The following is a 22537-nucleotide window of genomic DNA, read 5'->3' as shown; positions in this document are numbered from 1 at the left end:
GTTTCAGTCGCCATCTTGCAATATAAAAAGTGTACATTTGGAAATGGACCAAATTTAGTCACTAGCAGACTACGTCCGGTTTAGTACAACAACACCTTTAAGAAATTCTCCTTCGATATTTGTTATAACATGGAAAATGTCTTATTACTCAGGTTTCTCTGTTCTACTTAAATATAAATGTAATATTATCTCTACTTTTCTGTGCTGCGGCATGTCCGGTACCATGCAGTAAGTTTCTACATTCTGTTCTATAACGTTCTTCTGTCTGTAGGATAACTCTGTGACGAACACACAAGCTTGGACATCCTATCAAGATCTTGTTGCAATTCCTACTATTCATAATATGCCCTGTCACTAGACAGCCTGGAAAACAGATGGGAGACAAGTAAATAATGTTCAAATGGGACATAATGTACTTTGCTGCATCATGTAATTGCCTTTACACTGAACTATTCAGTGGAGCTGTAAACCCATGAGCATCAGATATACTGCTTTGTAATAATACTATGATCTTATACGCTAGACATTCCAAGAATAATTACAATTGCTGTATTTTATTAGATGTTATGCCGAAGTGAATAAGAAATGCAATTAAGTTCATATATGCTGCAAAAAAACACAATTTCTAGACATGTCAGGGAATTGTTAGTAAGGGCACTTCCACAAGGCAGAATCTCTGACCGAAATGTCATTCTGTGGGCAGTAGCCCCTTAAAGGGGTAATCTGGAGGAAACTATTTTTTTTTTATATCAACTGGTGCCAGAAAGATTTGTAAATTACTTCTATTTAAAAATCTGAATCCTTCCAGTATTTATCAGCTGCTGTATGCTTCAGAGGACGTTGTGTAGTTCTTCTCAGTCTGACCACAGTGCTCTCTGCTGACACCTCTGTCCATGTCAGGAACAGTCCAGAGAATAAGCAAATCCCCATAGCAAACCTATCCTGCTCTGGACAGTTCCTGACACGAACAGCAGTGTCAGCAAAGAGCACTGTGGTCAGACAGAAAAGAACTACACAAGTTCCTCTGGAGCATACAGCTGCTGATAAGTACTGGAAGGATTAAGATTTTCATATAGAAGTCATTTACAAATCTGTTTATCTTTCTGGCACCAGTTGATTTGAAAAAATTAGTTTTTCACCGGCATACCCCTTTAAGGACACAGCCCATTTTGGCCTTTAAGGAGTAGTCCAGTGGTGACTCAGTGGTGAACAACTTATCCCCTATCTTAAGGATAGGGGATAAGTTGCAGATCGCGGGGGGCCCGACTGCTGGGGCCCCCTGCGATCTCCTGTACGGAGCCCCGACAGCCCGCGCGAAGGGGGCGTGTCGACCTCCGCACGAAGCAGCGGCCGGCACGCCCCCTCAATACAACTCTATGGCAGAGCCGAAGCGCTGCCTTCGGCAATCTCCGGCTCTGCCATTGAGATGTATTGAGGGGGCGTGTCGGCTGCCGCTTCGTGCGGGGGTCGACACCCGCTATCTGGCCGGAGAGCCGGGGCCCCGTACAGAGAGATCGCAGGGGGCCCCAGCGGTCGGGCCCCCCACGATCTCAAACTTATCCCCTATCCTTAGGATAGGGGATAAGTTTTTCACCACTGGACTACCCCTTTAAGGGCAAAACAGGTTTCATTTTAGCATTTTCATTTTTTCCTCCTCGCCTTCTAAAATCCATAACTTTTTTATTTTTCCATCCACAGACCCATATGAGGGCTTGTTTTTTGCATAATTGTACTTTGTAATGATAGCTTTTATTTTACCATAAAATGTACGGCGCAACCAAAGAAATATTATTTTGTGGGGAAATAGAAAAGGAAGCAGCAAATTTGCTAATTTTGGATGGTTTCATTTTTACGCTGTGCATTTTACAGTAAATATGACATGTTCTATTTCTTCTTTGGGTCAATATGATTAGTGATACCCATGATTACATGCTTTACTATTAATGTACTACTTTAACCCCTTCTCGCAAATGGACGTACATTCACGTCCACTGCGAGCTCCCGAGGTATGACACACGCTCAGCAGGTGAGCGCGCATCATATCCGGTGGGTCCCGGTTGCTATCAGCAACCAGGACCCACGGTTAATGCCGGACATCGCTGATTGGGCTGATGTCCGGCATTAACCCTTTAGATGTGATCAAAGTTGATCACGGCATCTAAAAGCGGTTTATTCTGTTGCTGGTTAGCTCAGTGGGCTGATCGGGACTGCCGTGGCAAAACCGCGGCATCCCGATCAGCTGAGAGGACAGGTGAAGGTCCCTTTTCCTCGCCGTCTGATCGTTGCTCCATTGCTCCATGCCTGAGATCCAGGCAGGAGCAGTGGAGCACTGATAACACTGATCAATGCAATGCTATGGCATAGCATTGATCAGTGTCTGCAATCAGTAAATTGCATGGTATAGTCCCCTATGGGGGCTATACAAGTGTAAAAAAGTGTAAAAAAAAGAGTTAAGAAATGTGATTTAACCCCTTCCCTAATAAAAGCTTGAATCACCCCCCTTTTCCCATACAAAAAAAATGTAAACAAAAATAAACATAAACATATGTGGTCGCCGCATGCGTCAATGTCTGAACAATAAAAATATAACGTTAATTAAACCGCACGATCAATGGCGTATACGTTAAAAAAAAATCCAAACTCCAAAATTGCGTATTTTGGGTCATTTTGCATACCCTAAAAAAGTATAAAAACAATTTTAAAACATCCCATCAAAACAAAAATGGTACCGATAAAAACTTCAGATCACAGTGCAAAAAATTAGCCCTCAAACCACCTCAATCCTTCCAGTACTTAACAGCTGCTGTATACTACAGAAGAAGTTGAGTCGTTCTTTCCAGTCTGACCACAGTGCTCTCTGCTGACACCTTTGTCCATGTCAGGAACGGTCCGGAGCAGGAGAGGTTTGCTATGGGGATTTGCTCCTACTCTGGACAGTTTCTGACATGGACAGAGGTGACAGCAGAGAGCACTGTGAACAGATAGAAAAGAACTACACAACTTCCTCTGTAGTATACAGCATCTGATAAGTACTAGAAGGATTAAGATTTTTAAATAGAATTAATTTACAAATCTGTTTAACTTTCTGACACCAGTTTATTTGAAAACATTATTTTCCACCAGAGTACCCCTTTAAGGGGGTAGGCACTGGCAAAACAAGCTGACGTTAAAACAGCTCGGAAAGGAAATGCGATGTCTCCAGAGACGGCAATGCATTTCCGAATAGATTCTGCAGAAAGAATGAATATGTTCATTCTTTCTGCAGAATCTGAAATTTCTGTCTTCTGCACGGTGCAGCACATTCCCATTGGAACAATAGAAGGATACTGCAACAGAATTTCAAAACAGTATATTTTTTCCATTTGGAAATTCCGCCCTAACAATGTAATTCTAATAATTGGTCCAAAAATTAGTAAAGGTATTCACCTATCCTAGTCCAGTGTCCACTGTCCAGCCATATCACAGGTGGATCACTTGCAAGTATAAACTACAGATGTCGTAATCCTACTGATTCCTCTATGATGTCTCTTCAACTGGTCACAGCCTCATGATTAATTGGTAAGCAGGTTATTCATATCTTTTCTGCTCATACATATATTGGATATGTTCTCGTGTTTTTTTGAGCCTCATTTTGAGCTACATATGGCTGACAAAACAGACCAAAAACAAATAAAGCTACTGAAAATACTTGTAAACAACTGGCTGAAAATAAGGCTTAAAAAAAAAAAAAAAAAACACAGGCGTGTGAACATAGCCCTAGATTAAAGGGGTTATCCAGGAATAGAGAAACAGAGCTAATTTCTTTCAAAAAATGCTCTCTCTCCAGGTTTGGTGTGGTTATGCAGCTTATTTCCATTGAAATGAATGGAGCCAAGTTGTAATACCACACACAACTTAGGGACAGACATGGAGCTGTTATTGAAAGAAATCAGCTCTGTTTTTCTATTCCTGGATAACCACTTTAACTTTCAGTGCCTCCACCTGGCACTGTTCATAATATGGAAACATAAACTTTCAAATTCATTTATTTCTGAAATTACCTGAACACGGCATCTCATTTAATGGGTGTTGATGAGTATCTAGAATGCTGCTTATCTCCCTATCAATTACATCAGCACATATCATCATGGGATCTAATAAAGGTAGAAAAAAAGTAACATATTAATGACCATCTAATATTCAAATAATCCTTTAGGGGAAGATCACACGGAATGCATCAGCAGAGTATTTTACGTTGCGGATACGCTAATGGCAGTCACAAGAGCGAGCTCCCTGCTGCGGCTGGGTAGTTCCGTGTGTCTGTGTCACGATGCCGGCTGGCAGGAGGTGGATCCTCTGTGCCAGAGAGGGATAGGCGTGGACCGTGCTAGTGGACCGGTTCTAAGTCACTACTGGTTTTCACCAGAGCCCGCCGCAAAGCGGGATGGTCTTGCTGCGGCGGTAGTGACCAGGTCGTATCCACTAGCAACGGCTCAACCTCTCTGACTGCTGAAGATAGGCGCGGTACAAGGGAGTAGACAGAAGCAAGGTCGGACGTAGCAGAAGGTCGGGGCAGGCAGCAAGGATCGTAGTCAGGGGCAACGGCAGGAGGTCTGGAACACAGGCTAGGAACACACAAGGAAACGCTTTCACTGGCACAATGGCAACAAGATCCGGCGAGGGAGTGCAGGGGAAGTGAGGTATAAATAGGGAGTGCACAGGTGAACACACTAATTAGAACCACTGCGCCAATCAGCGGCGCAGTGGCCCTTTAAATCGCAGAGACCCGGCGCGCGCGCGCCCTAGGGAGCGGGGCCGCGCGCGCCGGGACAGGACCGACGGAGAGCGAGTCAGGTACGGGAGCCGGGGTGCGCATCGCGAGCGGGCGCCACCCGCATCGCGAATCGCATCCCGGCTGGAGGTGGTATCGCAGCGCCACGGGTCAGTAGATCTGACCGGAGCGCTGCAGTAGCGAGAGTGTAGCGAGCGCTCCGGGGAGGAGCGGGGACCCGGAGCGCTCGGCGTAACAGTACCCCCCCCTTGGGTCTCCCCCTCTTCTTAGAGCCTGAGAACCTGAGGAGCAGACTTTTGTCTAGAATATTGTCCTCAGGTTCCCAGGATCTCTCTTCTGGACCACAACCCTCCCAATCAACTAAAAAAAAAGTTTTCCCTCTGACCTTCTTGGATGCCAGTATCTCCTTTACGGAGAAGATGTCCGAGGAGCCGGAAACAGGAGTGGGGGAAACAAGTTTGGGAGAGAAACGGTTGATGATGAGTGGTTTAAGAAGAGAAACGTGAAAGGCATTAGGAATACGAAGAGAAGGAGGAAGAAGAAGTTTGTAAGAGACAGGATTAATCTGGCACAAAATTTTGAAAGGACCAAGATAGCGTGGTCCCAACTTGTAGCTAGGGACACGGAAGCGGACATATTTAGCGGAGAGCCATACCTTGTCTCCAGGAGAAAAAATGGGGGGAGCTCTTCTTTTCTTATCAGCAAACTTCTTCATGCGTGATGAAGCCTGTAAGAGAGAATTTTGGGTCTCTTTCCATATGGTGGAAAGATCACGAGATATTTCATCCACAGCGGGCAAACCAGAGGGCAAGGGGGTAGGGAGGGGGGGAAGAGGGTGACGGCCGTACACCACGAAAAATGGGGATTTGGAGGAAGATTCAGAGACTCTGAAGTTATACGAGAATTCGGCCCATGGTAGAAGATCTGCCCAGTCATCCTGGCGGGAGGAAACAAAATGTCGTAAATAATCACCCAAGACCTGGTTAATTCTTTCTACTTGCCCATTGGATTGAGGATGATATGCAGAAGAAAAGTTTAATTTAATCTTGAGTTGTTTACAGAGAGCCCTCCAGAATTTTGACACAAATTGGACGCCTCTATCCGAGACGATCTGCGTGGGCAACCCGTGAAGACGAAAAATGTGTACAAAAAATTGTTTTGCCAACTGAGGCGCAGAAGGAAGACCAGGAAGAGGGATGAAATGTGCCATTTTGGAGAATCGATCAACGACCACCCAAACAACAGTGTTGCCACGGGATGGGGGTAAGTCTGTAATAAAGTCCATACCAATCAGAGACCAAGGCTGTTCGGGGACAGGCAGAGGATGAAGAAGACCAGCGGGCTTCTGGCGAGGAGTCTTATCCCGGGCACAGACAGTGCAGGCTCGCACAAAGTCCACGACATCCGTCTCCAGAGTCGGCCACCAATAGAAACGAGAGATGAGTTGCACGGATTTCTTGATGCCCGCATGACCTGCGAGATGGGAGGAGTGACCCCATTTGAGGATTCCGAGGCGTTGGCGTGGAGAGACGAAGGTCTTCCCTGGAGGAGTTTGCCTGATGGAGGCTGGAGAAGTGGAGATCAGGCATTCAGGAGGAATGATGTGTTGCGGAGAGAGCTCTACTTCCGAGGCATCCGAGGAACGAGAGAGAGCATCGGCCCTAATGTTCTTATCGGCAGGCCGAAAGTGAATTTCAAAATTAAATCGGGCAAAGAACAGAGACCACCTGGCCTGGCGAGGATTCAGCCGTTGGGCAGACTGGAGATAGGAGAGGTTCTTGTGATCGGTGTAAATAATAACTGGAAATCTTGATCCCTCCAGCAGATGCCTCCATTCCTCAAGTGCTAATTTAATGGCTAGAAGCTCTCGATCCCCGATGGAGTAGTTCCTCTCCGCCGGAGAGAAGGTCCTAGAAAAAAAAACACAAGTAACAGCATGCCCGGAAGAATTTTTTTGTAGAAGGACCGCTCCAGCTCCTACTGAGGAGGCATCAACCTCTAATAGGAAGGGTTTAGATGGGTCAGGTCTGGAGAGCACGGGAGCCGAAGAAAAGGCAGACTTGAGCCGTTTAAAGGCGTCTTCCGCTTGAGGAGGCCATGACTTAGGATTGGCATTTTTTTTTGTTAAAGCCACGATAGGAGCCACAATGGTAGAAAAATGTGGAATAAATTGTCTGTAATAATTGGCGAACCCCAAAAAACGTTGGATAGCACGGAGTCCGGAGGGGCGTGGCCAATCTAAGACGGCAGAGAGTTTGTCTGGATCCATTTGTAGTCCCTGGCCAGAGACCAAGTAACCTAGGAAAGGAAGAGATTGGCATTCAAACAGACATTTCTCCATCTTGGCATAAAGTTGATTGTCACGAAGTCTCTGAAGAACCATACGGACATGCTGGCGGTGTTCTTCTAGATTGGCAGAAAAAATCAGGATATCGTCCAGATATACAACAACACAGGAGTACAAGAGATCACGAAAAATTTCATTAACAAAGTCTTGGAAGACGGCAGGGGCGTTGCACAGGCCAAAGGGCATGACCAGATACTCAAAGTGTCCATCTCTAGTGTTAAATGCTGTTTTCCATTCATCCCCCTCTCTGATGCGGATGAGATTATAAGCACCTCTTAAGTCCAGTTTGGTGAAGATGTGGGCACCTTGGAGGCGATCAAAGAGTTCAGAGATGAGAGGTAGGGGGTAGCGGTTCTTTACCGTGATTTTATTAAGACCGCGGTAGTCAATGCAAGGACGTAGGGAGCCATCTTTTTTGGACACAAAGAAAAATCCGGCTCCGGCAGGAGAGGAGGATTTGCGGATAAAGCCCTTTTTTAAATTTTCCTGGATGTACTCAGACATAGCAAGAGTCTCTGGGGCAGAGAGAGGATAAATTCTGCCCCGGGGTGGAGTAGTGCCCGGGAGGAGGTCAATAGGACAATCATAAGGCCTGTGAGGAGGTAGAGTCTCAGCTTGTTTTTTGCAAAAAACATCCGCAAAGTCCATATAGGCCTTAGGGAGACCGGTTACAGGGGGAACCACAGAGTCACGGCAAGGGGTACTGGGAACCGGTTTAAGGCAGTCCTTGAAACAAGAGGGACCCCAACTCTTGATCTCCCCAGTGGACCAATCCAGGGTTGGGGAATGGTGTTGAAGCCAGGGTAGTCCAAGGAGAATTTCGGAAGTGCAATTGGGGAGGACCAAAAATTCCATTTTCTCGTGATGAGGTCCGATGCACATTAGAAGGGGCTCCGTGCGGAGACGTATAGTACAGTGCAATCTTTCATTGTTAACACAATTGATGTAGAGGGGTCTGGCGAGACTGGTCACCGGGATGTTGAACCTGTTGACGAGAGAGGCCAAAATAAAATTTCCTGCAGATCCGGAATCCAAGAAGGCCATAGTAGAGAAGGAGAAGGTAGAGGCAGATATCCGCACAGGCACAGTAAGACGTGGAGAAGCAGAGTTGACATCAAGGACTGTCTCACCTTTGTGCGGAGTCAGCGTACGTCTTTCCAGGCGGGGAGGACGGATAGGACAATCCTTCAGGAAGTGTTCGGTACCGGCACAGTACAGGCAGAGATTCTCCATGCGGCGTCGTGTCCTCTCTTGAGGTGTCAGGCGAGACCGGTCGACCTGCATAGCCTCCACGGCGGGAGGCACAGGAACGGATTGCAGGGGACCAGAGGAGAGAGGAGCCGGGGAGAAAAAACGCCTCGTGCGAACAAAGTCCATATCCTGGCGGAGCTCCTGACGCCTTTCGGAAAAACGCATGTCAATGCGAGTGGCTAGATGAATGAGTTCATGTAGGTTAGCAGGGATTTCTCGTGCGGCCAGAACATCTTTAATGTTGCTGGATAGGCCTTTTTTAAAGGTCGCGCAGAGGGCCTCATTATTCCAGGATAGTTCTGAAGCAAGAGTACGGAATTGTACGGCGTACTCGCCAACGGAAGAATTACCCTGGACCAGGTTCAACAGGGCAGTCTCAGCAGAAGAGGCTCGGGCAGGTTCCTCAAAGACACTTCGAATTTCCGAGAAGAAGGAGTGTATAGAGGCAGTGACGGGGTCATTGCGGTCCCAGAGCGGTGTGGCCCATGACAGAGCTTTTCCAGACAGAAGGCTGACTACGAAAGCCACCTTAGACCTTTCAGTAGGAAACTGGTCCGACATCATCTCCAAGTGCAGGGAACATTGGGAAAGAAAGCCACGGCAAAATTTAGAGTCCCCATCAAATTTATCCGGCAAGGATAGTCGTAGGCCAGAAGCGGCTACTCGCTGCGGAGGAGGTGCAGGAGCTGGCAGAGGAGATGATTGCTGAAGCTGTGGTAGTAGCTGCTGTAGCATCACGGTCAGTTGAGACAGCTGTTGGCCTTGTTGCGCTATCTGTTGTGACTGCTGGGCGACCACCGTGGTGAGGTCGGCGACAACTGGCAGAGGAACTTCAGCGGGATCCATGGCCGGATCTACTGTCACGATGCCGGCTGGCAGGAGGTGGATCCTCTGTGCCAGAGAGGGATAGGCTTGGACTGTGCTAGTGGACCGGTTCTAAGTCACTACTGGTTTTCACCAGAGCCCGCCGCAAAGCGGGATGGTCTTGCTGCGGCGGTAGTGACCAGGTCGTATCCACTAGCAACGGCTCAACCTCTCTGACTGCTGAAGATAGGCGCGGTACAAGGGAGTAGACAGAAGCAAGGTCGGACGTAGCAGAAGGTCGGGGCAGGCAGCAAGGATCGTAGTCAGGGGCAACGGCAGGAGGTCTGGAACACAGGCTAGGAACACACAAGGAAACGCTTTCACTGGCACAATGGCAACAAGATCCGGCGAGGGAGTGCAGGGGAAGTGAGGTATAAATAGGGAGTGCACAGGTGAACACACTAATTAGAACCACTGCGCCAATCAGCGGCGCAGTGGCCCTTTAAATCGCAGAGACCCGGCGCGCGCGCGCCCTAGGGAGCGGGGCCGCGCGCGCCGGGACAGGACCGACGGAGAGCGAGTCAGGTACGGGAGCCGGGGTGCGCATCGCGAGCGGGCGCCACCCGCATCGCGAATCGCATCCCGGCTGGAGGTGGTATCGCAGCGCCCCGGGTCAGTAGATCTGACCGGAGCGCTGCAGTAGCGAGAGTGTAGCGAGCGCTCCGGGGAGGAGCGGGGACCCGGAGCGCTCGGCGTAACAGTCTGCTCATAGTGGCAGATTTCCCTCTGTAGACACAGTGCCTTCCCGTAGCAGATGTGCAATGGGAAATCCGTCACTATGAGCGGACACACAGAGCTACCCGGCTGTAGCAGAAAGCTCCCTCGTGACTCAGTGTGGCATTACCCTTAAAGGGGTACTCCACTGGACTGCATTCGGAAAGAAATTTTCCGAATACTGTGTTCGCACTGCGGGGTTTGGTCGCACCCCCCATGATGTCACGGCCACGCCCCTTCGTGCAAGTCAATGGGTCACAGCCATCTCGCCCCCTCCCGTACACTTGCATGGAGGGGGCATGGCCGTGAAGTCACGAGGGGCATGGCCGACCCCTGCAGCGTGAACACAGTGTTTGGCACATTTAGTTCCAAACACTGGCCAGTGGAGTACCCCTTTAAATAACACAGGGGGAATTTAATAAGGCCGACATCTCACACACTGGCATAAATAAAAGTCCTTGTGTAAAAGATGATATGTACCCCTCACAATAAATCATCAAGGTTAACTAAAAAGCATATACACTCACTATGCTGAAAAGTTAACCCCTTGAAGTTTTCCTTTCTCCTCCTTGCCTTCTAAATGCCATCACTCTTTACTTTTTCCATCCACAGAGCCATATGAGGACATGTTTTTTTGTGGGAACAATTTTACTTTTTAATGGACACCTTAAATTTTAACAAACAATGCACTATGAAACAGATAAAAAAAAAAAAGCCTGTAAAATAACTCTAATAACTCTAGTGAGAGGCACTGTAGAGCAAGTTCTTTTCCTTCTGGAAATGAGCTACTTTGCATGTATTTTTTTTCCCCATGGAGCATTGCATGGTTCATAAGACTCAATACTCCAGTCTCCTTAGAGACTATTGTCCTAGTTAGACATAATTTGGTATAACACAAAAGCCAGACATTGTATTTTTTTGCATTGTCCTTGAGTTATCCACTGGTGTTATAGGATCACAAAATAAACTAATGCACGCCGTTCAGGACTATTAGAAAGCTAGAGCACAACTCCTGTGAGATCGGTAATGACAGTTTAACATTCTCAAAAACGACTTGATTTAAACAACTTGACAAAGGACTTGAGAAAGTAAAATATCCCATTTATACCTGTAACTGGCAGAACACTGCTAACTTTCTCTATGGCACTCCCCTGTTTCCACATTCCCAGCAACTTTCAATAGTTAAACTCCACAATACACAGCACACGTGTTCCCTCTTATAGCATACCTCTACTCAGGACCTAAAAATGCAGGTGTGACTGTTATTAACCTAAATATCTCACACCTGTGAGTGTCACGTGTGGGAATGGAGTAAGGAAGGATTTGCAGGTTTTAGGATTTGCAGGCTAGGTTTACACCATGTTAGTGCTCCCGTAAGTCGTATCTGACAGCTTCCTGAGAAAAACAGGATGTTGAAGTACACTGTAAACCAGAGCAGAAGGCCCCATTGAGTTCACTCAGTTCGGGACATATGCACTATTTTAACCATACTCGAAAGTGCAGCAGTCTGTGCTTTTAAAGGGGTACTCCGGTGCTTACACATCCTTTGGATAGGGGATAAGATGCCTGATCGCGGGAGTCCCGCAGCTGGGGACGCCCGAGATCATGCACGCGGCACCCCGTTTGTAATCCCCCGTGTTCGCTCCGGGTCTTATTACGGTCGACCGCAGGGCCGGCGGCGTGTGACGTCACGCCTCCGCCTCCGTGTGACGTCACGCTCCGCCCCTCAATGCAAGCCTACGGGAGGGGGCGTGACAGCTATCACGCCCCCTCCCGTTGGCTTGCATTGAGGGGCGGAGTGTGATGTCACACGGGGGCGAAGTCGTGACGTCACACGCCACAGGCTCTGCGGTCGCCGAACACGCTCCTGGGACTGATTACAAACGGGGTGCCGCGTGCATGATCCTGGGAGTCCCCAGCGGCGGGACTCCCGCAATCAGGCATCTTATCCCCTATCCTTTGGATAGGGGATAAGATGTGTACGCACCGGAGTACCCCTTTAAGGCTAAGTTTCCACTTGGCTTCTTTCTTGGCAGTTTTTGGAAAACTGCCACTGCAGTTTTTGAGCCAAAGCCAGAAGTGTATTTAAAGGGAATAGGATATATACATAGGAAGGACTTACACATCTGCTCCCTTATCCATCCACTTCTGGCTTTGGCTCAAAAACTGCAGTGGCAGTTTTCCAAAAACTGCCAGAAAAAAAACAAGTGGAAACTTGTCTGCTTAACCCCTGCTTAACCCCTTAAGGACCAAGCCCATTTTTACCTTAAGGAAGAGAGCGTTTTTTTGCACATCTGACCACTGTCAATTTAAGCATTAATAACTCTGGGATGCTTTTACTTTTCATTCTGATTCCGAGATAATTTTTGTCGATACTTGCATCATTTCTTGGTGAAAGATTCCAAAATTTGATGAAAAAATTTAAAATTTAGCATTTTTCTAACTTTGAAGCTCTCTGCTTGTATGGAAAATAGACATTCCTAATAAATAATATATATTGATTCACATATACAATTTGTCTACTTTATGTCTGCATCATAAAGTTGACATGTTTTTACTTTTGGAAGACATCAGAGGGCTTCAAAGTTCAGCAGCAATTTTCCAATTTTTCACAAAATTTTCAAAATCTGAATTTTTCAGGGACCAGTTCAGTTTTGAAGTGGATTTGAAGGGCCTTCATATTAGAAATATCCTACAAATGCAGCAAAGTGAAGGAGTAAATTCTAAATCTTCATTTTTTACACTCGCATGTTCTTGTAGACCCAGTTTTTGAATTTTTACAAGGTGTAATAAGAGAGGAAACACCCCAAAATTTGCAACCCAATTTCTCTCAAGTAAGGAAATACCTCATATGTGAATGTCAAGTGTTCAGTAGAGGGCAAAGAAGGGAAGGAGCAACAATGGGATTTTGGAGAGTGAATTTTGCTGAAATGGTTTTTGGGGGGCATGTTGCATTTAGGAAGCCCCTATAATATCAGAACAGCAGAAAAACCCCCACATGGCATACCATTTAGGAAACTACACCTCTCAATGCATGTAACAAGGGTCCAGTTAGCCTTAACACCCCAGAGGTGTTTGACAACTTTTCGTTAAAGTCGGATGTGTAAATGAAATTTAAAAAAATTTCACTAAAGTGCATTTTTCCCAAAATTTTCAATTTTTACAAAGGGTAATGGGAGAAAATTCCCCCAAAATTTGTAACCCAATGTCTTCTGAGTATGTAAATACCCCATGTTAGTACGTAAAATGCTCTGCGGGCAAACTACAATGCTCAGAAGAGAAGGTGTCACATTTGGCTTTTGGAAAGCAAATTTTGCTGAAATGGTATAAGGGGGCCATGTTGCATTAGGAAGCCCCTATGGTGCCAGAACAGCAAAAAAAAAAAAAAAAAAATTCTATTTTGGAAACTAAACCCATCAAGGAACGTAATAAGGGGTACAGTGAGCCTTAACACCACACCACTTTTTGTTAAAGTTGGATGTGTAAATGAAAAAAAATAACAAAAATTTCACTAAAATGCTGGTTTTTCCCCAAATTTTACATTTTTACAAGTGGTAATAGGAGAAAATTACCCCTCAAATTTGTAACCCCATTTCTTCTGAGTATGGAAATACCCCATGTGTGGACGTCAAGTGCTCTGCTGGCACACTACAATGCACAGAAGAGGAGGAGCGCAATTGAGCTTTTGGTGAATTTGTTTGGAATGGAAGTCAGGGGGCATGTGCGTTTACAAAGCCCCCATGGTCCCAGAACAGTGGACCCCCCCATGTGACCCTATTTTGGAAACTACACCCCTCACAGAATTTAATAAGGGGTGCAGTGAGTATTTACACCCCACTGGCATTTGACAGATCTTTGGAACAGTGGGCTGGGCATATGAAAAATAAAATTTTTCACGGACCACTGTTCCAAAAATCTGTCAGACACCTGTGGGGCGTAAATGCTCACTGTACCCCTTATTACATCACATGAGGGGTGTAGTGTCCAAAATGGGGTCACGTGTGGGGGGGGTCCATTGTTCTGGCACTATGGGGGCTTTGTAAACACACATGGCCTTCAATTCCGGACAAATTTTCTCTTCAAAAGCCCAATGGTGCTCCTTCTCTTCTGAGCATTGTAGTTCGCCCGCAGAGCACTTTACATCCACATATGGAGTATGTTTTTACTCAGAAGAAATGGGGTTACACATTTTGGGGGGCTGTTTTCCTATTTTCCCTTGTGAAAATGAAAAATTTAGGGTAACCCCAGCATTTTCCCATCCAACTTTAATGAAAATTCGTCACACACCTGTGGGGTGTTAAGGCTCACTATACCCCTTGTTACATTCCGTGAGGGGTGTAGTTTTCAAAATGGGGTCACATGTGGGTATTTATTTTTTTGCGTTTATGTCAGAACCGCTGTAAAATCAGCCACCCCTGTGCAAATTACCAATTTAGGCCTCAAATGTACATAGTGCGCTCTCACTCCTGAGCCTTGTTGTGCGTCCGCAGAGCATTTTACGCCCACATATGGGGTATTTCCATACTCACAAGAAAATTGCGTTACAAATTTTGGGAGTCTATTTTTCCTTTTACCGCTTGTGAAAATAAAAAGTATGGTGCAACACCAGCATGTTAGTGTAAAATTTGTTATTTTTTTATACTAACAGGCTGGTGTAGCCCAAACATTTCCTTTTCATAAAGGGTAAAAGGAGAAAAAGCCCCCAAAATTTGTAGTGTAATTTCTCCTGGGTGTGGCCCTAAACTGTTTCCTTGAAATACGACAGGGCTCCGAAGTGAGAGAGCGCCATGCGCATATGAGGACTAAATTAGGGCATGCATAAGGGGTGGACATAGGGGTATTCTACACCAGTGATTCCCAAACAGGGTGCCTCCAGCTGTTGATAAACTACCAGCATGCCTGGACAGTCAGTGGCTGTCCGGAAATGCTGGGAGTTGTTGTTTTGCAACAGCTGGAGGCTCCGTTTTGGAAACACTGCCATACGATAAATTTTTTATTTTTATTGTGGGGGACAGTGTAAGGGGGTATATATGTCGTGTTTTATCCTTTATTATGTGTTAATGTAGTGTAGTGTTTTTAGGGTACATTCACACTGGCGGAGGATACTCTGAGTTTCTCGCTAAGAGTTTGCGCTGCAGTGAAAAATTTGCCGCAGCTCAAACTTGAAGCAGGAAACTCACTGTAAACCTGCCCGTACCCTGTACATTCACATGGGGGGGCAAACCTCATGCTGTTTCAAAACTACAACTCCCAGCATCTACTGACAGACCGTGCATGCTGGGAGTTGTAGTTTTCCAACAGCTGGAGGCACACTGGTTGGAAAACCATCAGTTAGGTTCTGTTACCTAACTCAGTATTTTCCAACCAGTGTGCCTCCAGCTGTTGCAAAACTACATCTCCCAGCATTTACTGATCACCGAAGGGCATGGTGGGAGATGTAGTTATACAACAGATGGAGGTACGCAACTACAACTCCCAGCATGCCGAGACAGCTGTTTGCTGTTTGGGCATGCTGGGATTTGCAGTTTTGCAACATCTGGAGAGCTACAGTTTAGAGACCACTGCACAGTGATCTCCAAACTGTAGCCCTCCAGCTGTTGCAAGAACTACAAATCCCAGCATGCCCAAACAGCAAACAACTGTCTGCGCATGCTGGGAGTTGTAGTTTTGCAACATCTGGAGGGCTACAGTTTAGAGACCACTGTATAGTTGCTAGGCAACTCACCGGCTTCCGTAGGATCCAGGGAGCTGCATCGCCGTCCTCTGCTGCCGCCGATGGTAAGTGGACCATCGGCGCCGGTCCCCGTGGGTTCCCCCATTCTGCCCGGACAACAGTGTGTGGGCAAAGTGGGGGAACCGAAAGTTAACCCCCCCCCGCCCCCGATCTGCTATTGGTTGTCGCTTCTGAACGACCAATAGCAGGGATAGGAGGGGTGGCACCCCTGCCACCCCACTCCTATCCCTTCAAGGGGATCGTGGGTGTCTTGGACAACCCCGATCCCCCTTATTTTTCTGGTCACCAGAGACCCGTATGACCCAGAATCGCTGCAAATCACCGGTGTGATGGAACCCCCCTGGGCATTTGCACAGGGTGCCTGCTGATAGATATGACATACAGGTACCTTAAGGGGTGTGGTCCTTAAGGGGTTAAAGTAGCCAAACATCCCCAAGGGAGTTACTAGGTGACTCCGTAAGGGTGCCATTTAAATCAATAGGGCTGTATTGTATTTATTTCAAAATTTTCAATAAAAATCAATGGGGTTTGCTGTTCCTGTTTACGTCGGAACCTGTTTTCAGTGGGATGCAAACGAATATGGGGAGCAGTGGAAAATTAGCCTTACTTCTTATGTATTATGCAATGGCAATGTGACTGGTTATATGGGTCCTAGTATTAGTATTTAAGTATCACTACTGGATGAGCAGGGCAATGACTTAAAGGGGTTATCCACTATAAGGTGATTTTAGTACGTGCTTGCCAGACAGTAATGGACATGCTTAGGAAGAAACTGTGCTTGTCTTGGTGCTAAATGGCTATGCTGTGAGATTACCATAATACTATGGGTATCTTTTTGTGCACTGGGTATTTCCTGTTCCTCAAACTACAAATCCCACAGTTCCTTGTTTGTATGTAAGAGGTCACTTTCCTACCTCCCACACATAAGCCACCTCACCCATTGAAACACAAATGAGCTACATTCCATTCAAAACACTAGTGTTTTTCTAACCAGGGTGCCTACAGCTGTTGCAAAAATACAATTAGTTGCAGAATAATCTCTCTCCCACCCAGCAGTCGCTCCACTCATTGAAGCTGTCAGGCTCCCTTGCACACCTAACTAGTGAATTCATGTCTTGGCCGAAATGAAACCTGGGAAAACCTGAGACCTGAGTAATTTTGTATGCTGTTAAAAATAAATATTGTGTCGAAAATCACAATCATAAGAATTGCAAGACCACCGTCACACAGGTACAGATACTATTTTATGAACTACATTAACTTTACAGCCCCTGTGGCATAGTAAAAAAAAATAAAAAATCCCTGGAATATCCCTTTAAGTTCAGCCACTATCAAGTGATTCTAGAGTTGCACAACGGCCCTGTAATGCATGCACCCATTGGAATGCCCTGGGGTGCACATTTGGCATATTGAGCTATGTTTGTCAGTTCTTACTTTACCTAGAAGCTTGTCATGTCTGACTAAAGATGAATGTTTAGATGTATTTAACCTGTAAAGAAAAAACACAATATGAAGACAGGTAAATTCAGTTAAATAATATGTAGCACATTTTTATTCTCCTAAGCACATTTTATTTGCTTCTTGTAGTTAGTTTTGAGTCATGAAAATTTGGGGCTAAAGGGAAATACTAAGCGATTGTTTGTAACCATAAATTTCTTGTGTCCAGATAAAGCATAGCTCTTGTATATTTCTAGTATTGCAGCTTTACAGGAATGGGTTAGAGCTAAATGAAAGCAGCCAGCAGCCATCGATTTATTTATTTTTTGAATTACATACAAGTCTTATAATAGAGGTTTATTAAGGTTATAGACAATCAGAATTGGCTATCTGTCTGATCCCCCATTAATTAACCCTGTCATGGTACAATGGATGGCATATGAGTAATATAATAGACAGTGTTATAAACTATTCAGTGGGCCTTATCCAGTATGGTAAGTATTTAAAAAGGACAGATGGGACAGAAGGCTGTAAAGGAAGTGGGAGATGTGACTTGAAATTTGCCAACAGCCTTTTGACACAAGCAGTGTTAGTTAGAGTCCAATGTGCAACATACTGTACCTTAAAATTCTGACAGAACTGGCTTTAGGACTAGTCTGCTCATCTTCTTCTGACAGCTCTGTGTGTGGCGAGGGGAGATCATGTAACTTCTCCATCACATGATTTGGTAATGTTTGACTGACTGCATCCCTGGAAGTAATGTTATTTCTGGAAGATTCTGGCCTTCCGGTCTGATCTCTGCTTAGTAAATCTGCACAAGTCTCTTGAGCTATATAGCTGTCATTGCATGTTTTACTAAGACGACCTGATGTTGATGCAGCGGATTTCTGTAGTTTAGTCATGTCTAAAAATATCTGCTGTCTCACTTTTTCCTAGATAAAATAAACTTAATTAAATAAACTTAATGTAACGTGAAAAGCGAGCAGAACACATACAGTGCTAGAAAACTTTTCTGAGTTCAGAACAAGGCATCAGAAACTGGAAAACCTAGACAGATACCAAGGACTCACTGCACCAGTAGAACATTCTGCAGCTGCTGCTTTGTAGTCGTCTTAGTTCATTTCATGCACCCTTTAATCCTTGGTAACAACATGATGCATATTTCAGTCATTGGATGACTCCTATTAGTGAATCAATCACATGAATGATAACAGTATTTTATAGAATAATACAAATTTTAACATACCAGCGATATTCTGTCTCTGGATGGTCTCTGGTCCTTAGCTAAACACCCAAATAATTTCTGAGAAGTAAAGTGATCTTGATGCTTTAACTCTTCATGGAAAACAGCTGCCATGGATTTGTCATTTCTGTACTTTGAGTGGTTTAAACAACTAGGAACCAAGGGTAGCATGGATGCAACAACTGCTTTCCCAAACTTAGGAGCATCATTCTCCCTTCTATCAGGTACCTCAATATTGTCTATATTCTGGGGGGAGGAATTATAATAAAATATAAGTACATTTTCCATGCAACAATAATAAAATTAAAAATGATTTCTCTGTAGCTAAGCTCATTGTTCCATAACTCACATGGATTCAGAAAGAAGGGATTTGGGCTGCTGTATACACAGCTTATACTAAGGAACTGAATTAATGGCTGGCATGTACCATTACAAATCTCCTGTAGTGGATGCTACAGGGGAAATATAAGTAGGTCTGCAATTGCTAGAGCAGCTTCCAAATGAAAAGGGTCATGGTAGGACAACTCCCTATTGTTAGGACCCTACATATAGCATCCAGTATACTTTGGTTTATACAAACGTATATACATCCATACCTCATCATACTGCTGCTGCAGGTATTGTATTTTGTGAAATATTTCTTTAGCCTGTCCCCTGTATTCATCCAAATATCTGTCCTTTTGGTTTTTGTGACTTGACACAGAGCAGAGATTTATGCTTGAAAGATGTTCATTTTCATTGAGAGACAACATTTCAGCTGTGTATAGTATAAAAGGATTGTGAGTAATAAGAAAGCATTGCACTATTGCAAGATGGTAGTGATAATAGCAGCAATTGCTGTACTTATGCTGTATGTTGAAGTGACTAGCAGCAAAGAACTATCCAGCGATCGTTCGTACTGCTGTTCGCTTTCAATGGTTGGGCCATGTGAAGACTCCTTTTAACAAGCACCAATCATCTTGTACATAGACAATCAGTGATGTCTGCCCATTTGAAGGAAAACTGTCAGCCAGTTCACCCACACTAAACCCAATACACTGGGTTATATTGTGGGTGAACAGGAGTCCATACACGGGTACTTTTTTAGGTTTTCTTGACGCCAAGTTGTTGTCCACTAACGTTCCGTAATTTTGGCCTTCATTTGCGCTCTGAAGGCAGGTCCCCCACTGGCAGCCTTGCTTTGGGTTCCGGAGGAAGGGGCCTTAGCCCGCTCTGTCTGCAGAGCGCATGCGTTGATGATTTTACCTAGCTCTTGTGTCCTGTTGACGTGAGAGCTGTGCATCGGAAAAGCCCTCTGCGCAGTGTAACTGCACATGCGCCAGTCCCTCGCTACACCTGGAAGTACCTCTTTCTGAAGTCTCACTACTCCCAACTTTCGGGTGTAGCGAAGGACTGGCGCATGTGTAGTTACACTATGCACAGCTCTCACGTCATCAGGACGCAAGAGCTGGGTAAAATCTTCAGCGCATGCACTCTGCAGACAGAGCGCTGCGCTCAGGGGGGAAATGAATATGCGAACAAGGGGGGAGGGCTAAGGCCCCTTCCTCCGGAACCCAAAGTAAAGCTGCCGGCAGAGGACCCGCCTTCAGAGCACAAATGAAGGCCAAAATTACGGAACTCGGCGGCAAGAAAACCTAAAAAAGTAAGTGACCTGTGTATGGACTCCTGTTCAGCCACACTATTACCCAGTGTATTGGGTTTAGTGTGGGTGAACTGGCTGACAGTTTTCCTTTAAAGGGTACCTCTCATCAAATAAACTTTTGATATATTTTAGATTAATGAATGTTGAATAACTTTCCAATAGCATGTTAATGAAAAATATGCTTCTTTCTATTGTATTTTTCCTGATCAGTCCTGTCAGCAAGCATTTCTGACTCATGCTGGAGTCCTAAACACTCAGAGCTGCCAGCCTGCTTTGTTCACAGCCAAACAGGCTGTGAACAAAGCAGGCTGGCAGCTCTGAGTGTTCTCCTTTGTGAACAAAGCAGACTGGCAGCTCGTAGTGTTTAGGACTCCAGCATGAGTCTGAAATGCTTGCTGCCAGGGCTGGTAGGGAGACCCCTAGTGGTCATTACTTCAAAGTGGAAAATTAAATAGAAAGAAGCATATTTTTTTTAATAACATGCAATTGTGAAGTTATTCTGCATACATTAATCTATAATATATCAAAAGTTTTTTTGATGAGAGGTACCCTTTAAAAGAAGATTACAACTGGTAAAAGGATGGTGCAGCTCACAATTAATTTATGACTGAGGTTAATTTGGGTATACACATATACCCTAGGTGTTCAATTGAGAACTAACAGTAAATACAAAGAGTAACCCAAACCTCAAGGACAGTTCCAGTAATTACGGGTACATGACAAAAAACTATTTCAGAGACCGTGCTTCAATAACATATAAAAAGTTTTATTAAAATGTTATACATATAATATATGAATAAGTATCATCTCCCAGGGCCCTTGTGGGAGGAAAACTTATAAAAATAGTTTACATACAATGAATAAACCCACTACTGAATACAAATGAGTTGGTATGTATCATAATCATAATGCTTCTCCCAAGTTAGCATAACCCGGCACAGTCCCGACTTCATACGTCTCTAGGTATACTCCTCTACTTGCAGGATTAGCACATCCGCACGTGCAGTCTATTCCCTCAAAGTGTCTGTCATGTGATGCTCACAAATGGATCAAAGTGTGAACATGAACTTAGCATTAGAAAGTAGCACTGGAGCACTCACCTCGTACACAATTCTTAAAGCAGTAAATTGTCTTTATTGAGGTTGCAGGTAAGCATACAGCAGGGAGGTTGAAAGGTGGAACAGGGATGGGTGGCTTCAGCCAGTGAGGGACGGTCCGTATCGTGCTCCTCGCGCTTCGTTAGGCCCCTTCCGGCAGGTGCACATCGGACAGGTAAAAACAAAAGACAGGGGGAGGTGTCATAAAACACATCAAACCTAGTGCACACATTAACTCTTTGAATACCATACCAAAATGCATGTCTTTAAAACCTAATCTAATGGGGTGGCAGCAGCATGATTACAAAGAGAGTCTAGCGCAGGGGGAAAAACTTATAAAAATTCACTCATTTCATTATAATCATTTAGACCCAGAGGTCCTGTCGCATCCAGGGGAAGGATCCATCTGGCTTCTTTAGTAAGTAAAATTTGATGTTTATTTTTTTTTCCCCCGTGCCTTTTTTCCACTCGCTCCAATGCAACAGATTTTACTGCTTGAGGGTCTCCAGCATGCTTTGCTGCCATATGCTCTATAAAGCGAGTGGAGATGCTCTCTGACTCTGTGGATCGTTCTGCCCACATAATAAAACTGCAATCGCATATTAACGCGTAGACTACATGATCTGTTCTACATGTGATGAACTGGCGGACATGGACAGTATAGCTCCCTAGTTTCACTGACTTGGCTTTCAGATTGTGTTTACAAAATGAGCAAAATCCACAACTGAAATTTCCCACGGGTCTGCTATCTGATAACCACTCTTTCCTTACATTATTCTTTCTTTGATGTCGCTTAATAAAATCATGGATGGTACTATTTTTTTTCTATATGTTACAATGGGAGGTTCTTTAGTAGTAGAAACTAAATCTGTGTCGGTCTGAAGGCTATACCAATTCTTTAATATGGCTTTTTTATGTGTCGTATTCATATTGGTGCTATTAAACGAGAATATCGCACGTTCATGGCCCTCTCTCTTTTTAGTAATTTTAACAAGTCCTCTCTCTCTGGAAAAACACTATTAATTTTGTGTTTGGCTTGCTTATACATGGATCTAGGGTATTCACATCCCACTAGTCTAGATTCCAGATCCTCAGCCTGTCTATCAAATTCCACCTGTGTATTGTTGATCCTTTTCTGTCGGAGAAGTTGGCCATAAGGGATACTATCCTGACTTGGGGAGGATGAGAGGATTTGTAATGGAGGAGAGCATTCTTTGAGATTTCCTTCCGAAAACTAGATTTTATTATTTGTTCTTCCACTATTTCTACTTTAATGTCAAGGAATTGCAAGGAGTTACCCACAAACACTGAGGTGAAGCTCATATTTACATCATTTATGTCATTGAGGTGGGTGACAAACTCTTGGAATTGTTCCTTGGTCCCATCACAGACGATCAGAAGATCGTTCATGAATCGTAACACTAGTTTAATGTGGCG

General features: G+C 44.9%; 1 protein-coding gene across 18 annotated transcripts in view; it reads right to left on the bottom strand.

The window, feature by feature from the left end:
- Positions 1 to 22537, bottom strand: part of TERB1 (telomere repeat binding bouquet formation protein 1) — a 104424-nt gene that overhangs the window by 34306 nt on the left and 47581 nt on the right. For 13 of the 18 annotated variants that reach the window (XR_008845165.1, XM_056526085.1, XM_056526084.1 and 10 more), the window contains exons 12-17: positions 18958 to 19118; positions 18365 to 18607; positions 17740 to 18050; positions 17121 to 17170; positions 4041 to 4133; positions 196 to 363 (exon numbers count right to left, since the gene is read on the bottom strand). Coding sequence is in view for 17 of the 18 variants with exons in the window: in XM_056526085.1 (XP_056382060.1) it covers positions 196 to 363; positions 4041 to 4133; positions 17121 to 17170; positions 17740 to 18050; positions 18365 to 18607; positions 18958 to 19118 (1026 nt within the window). In the remaining variant the exon portion in view is untranslated. The remainder of the gene's footprint in view (positions 1 to 195; positions 364 to 4040; positions 4134 to 17120; positions 17171 to 17739; positions 18051 to 18364; positions 18608 to 18957; positions 19119 to 22537) is intronic. The other 5 variants (XM_056526087.1, XM_056526089.1, XM_056526088.1 and 2 more) reach the window with 2 other exon arrangements.

Source organism: Hyla sarda, chromosome 6, assembly GCF_029499605.1.
Source record: "Hyla sarda isolate aHylSar1 chromosome 6, aHylSar1.hap1, whole genome shotgun sequence".
In the NCBI taxonomy this organism is placed as follows: domain Eukaryota; kingdom Metazoa; phylum Chordata; class Amphibia; order Anura; family Hylidae; genus Hyla; species Hyla sarda.
This window is presented reverse-complemented; position numbering and strand designations above follow the sequence as displayed.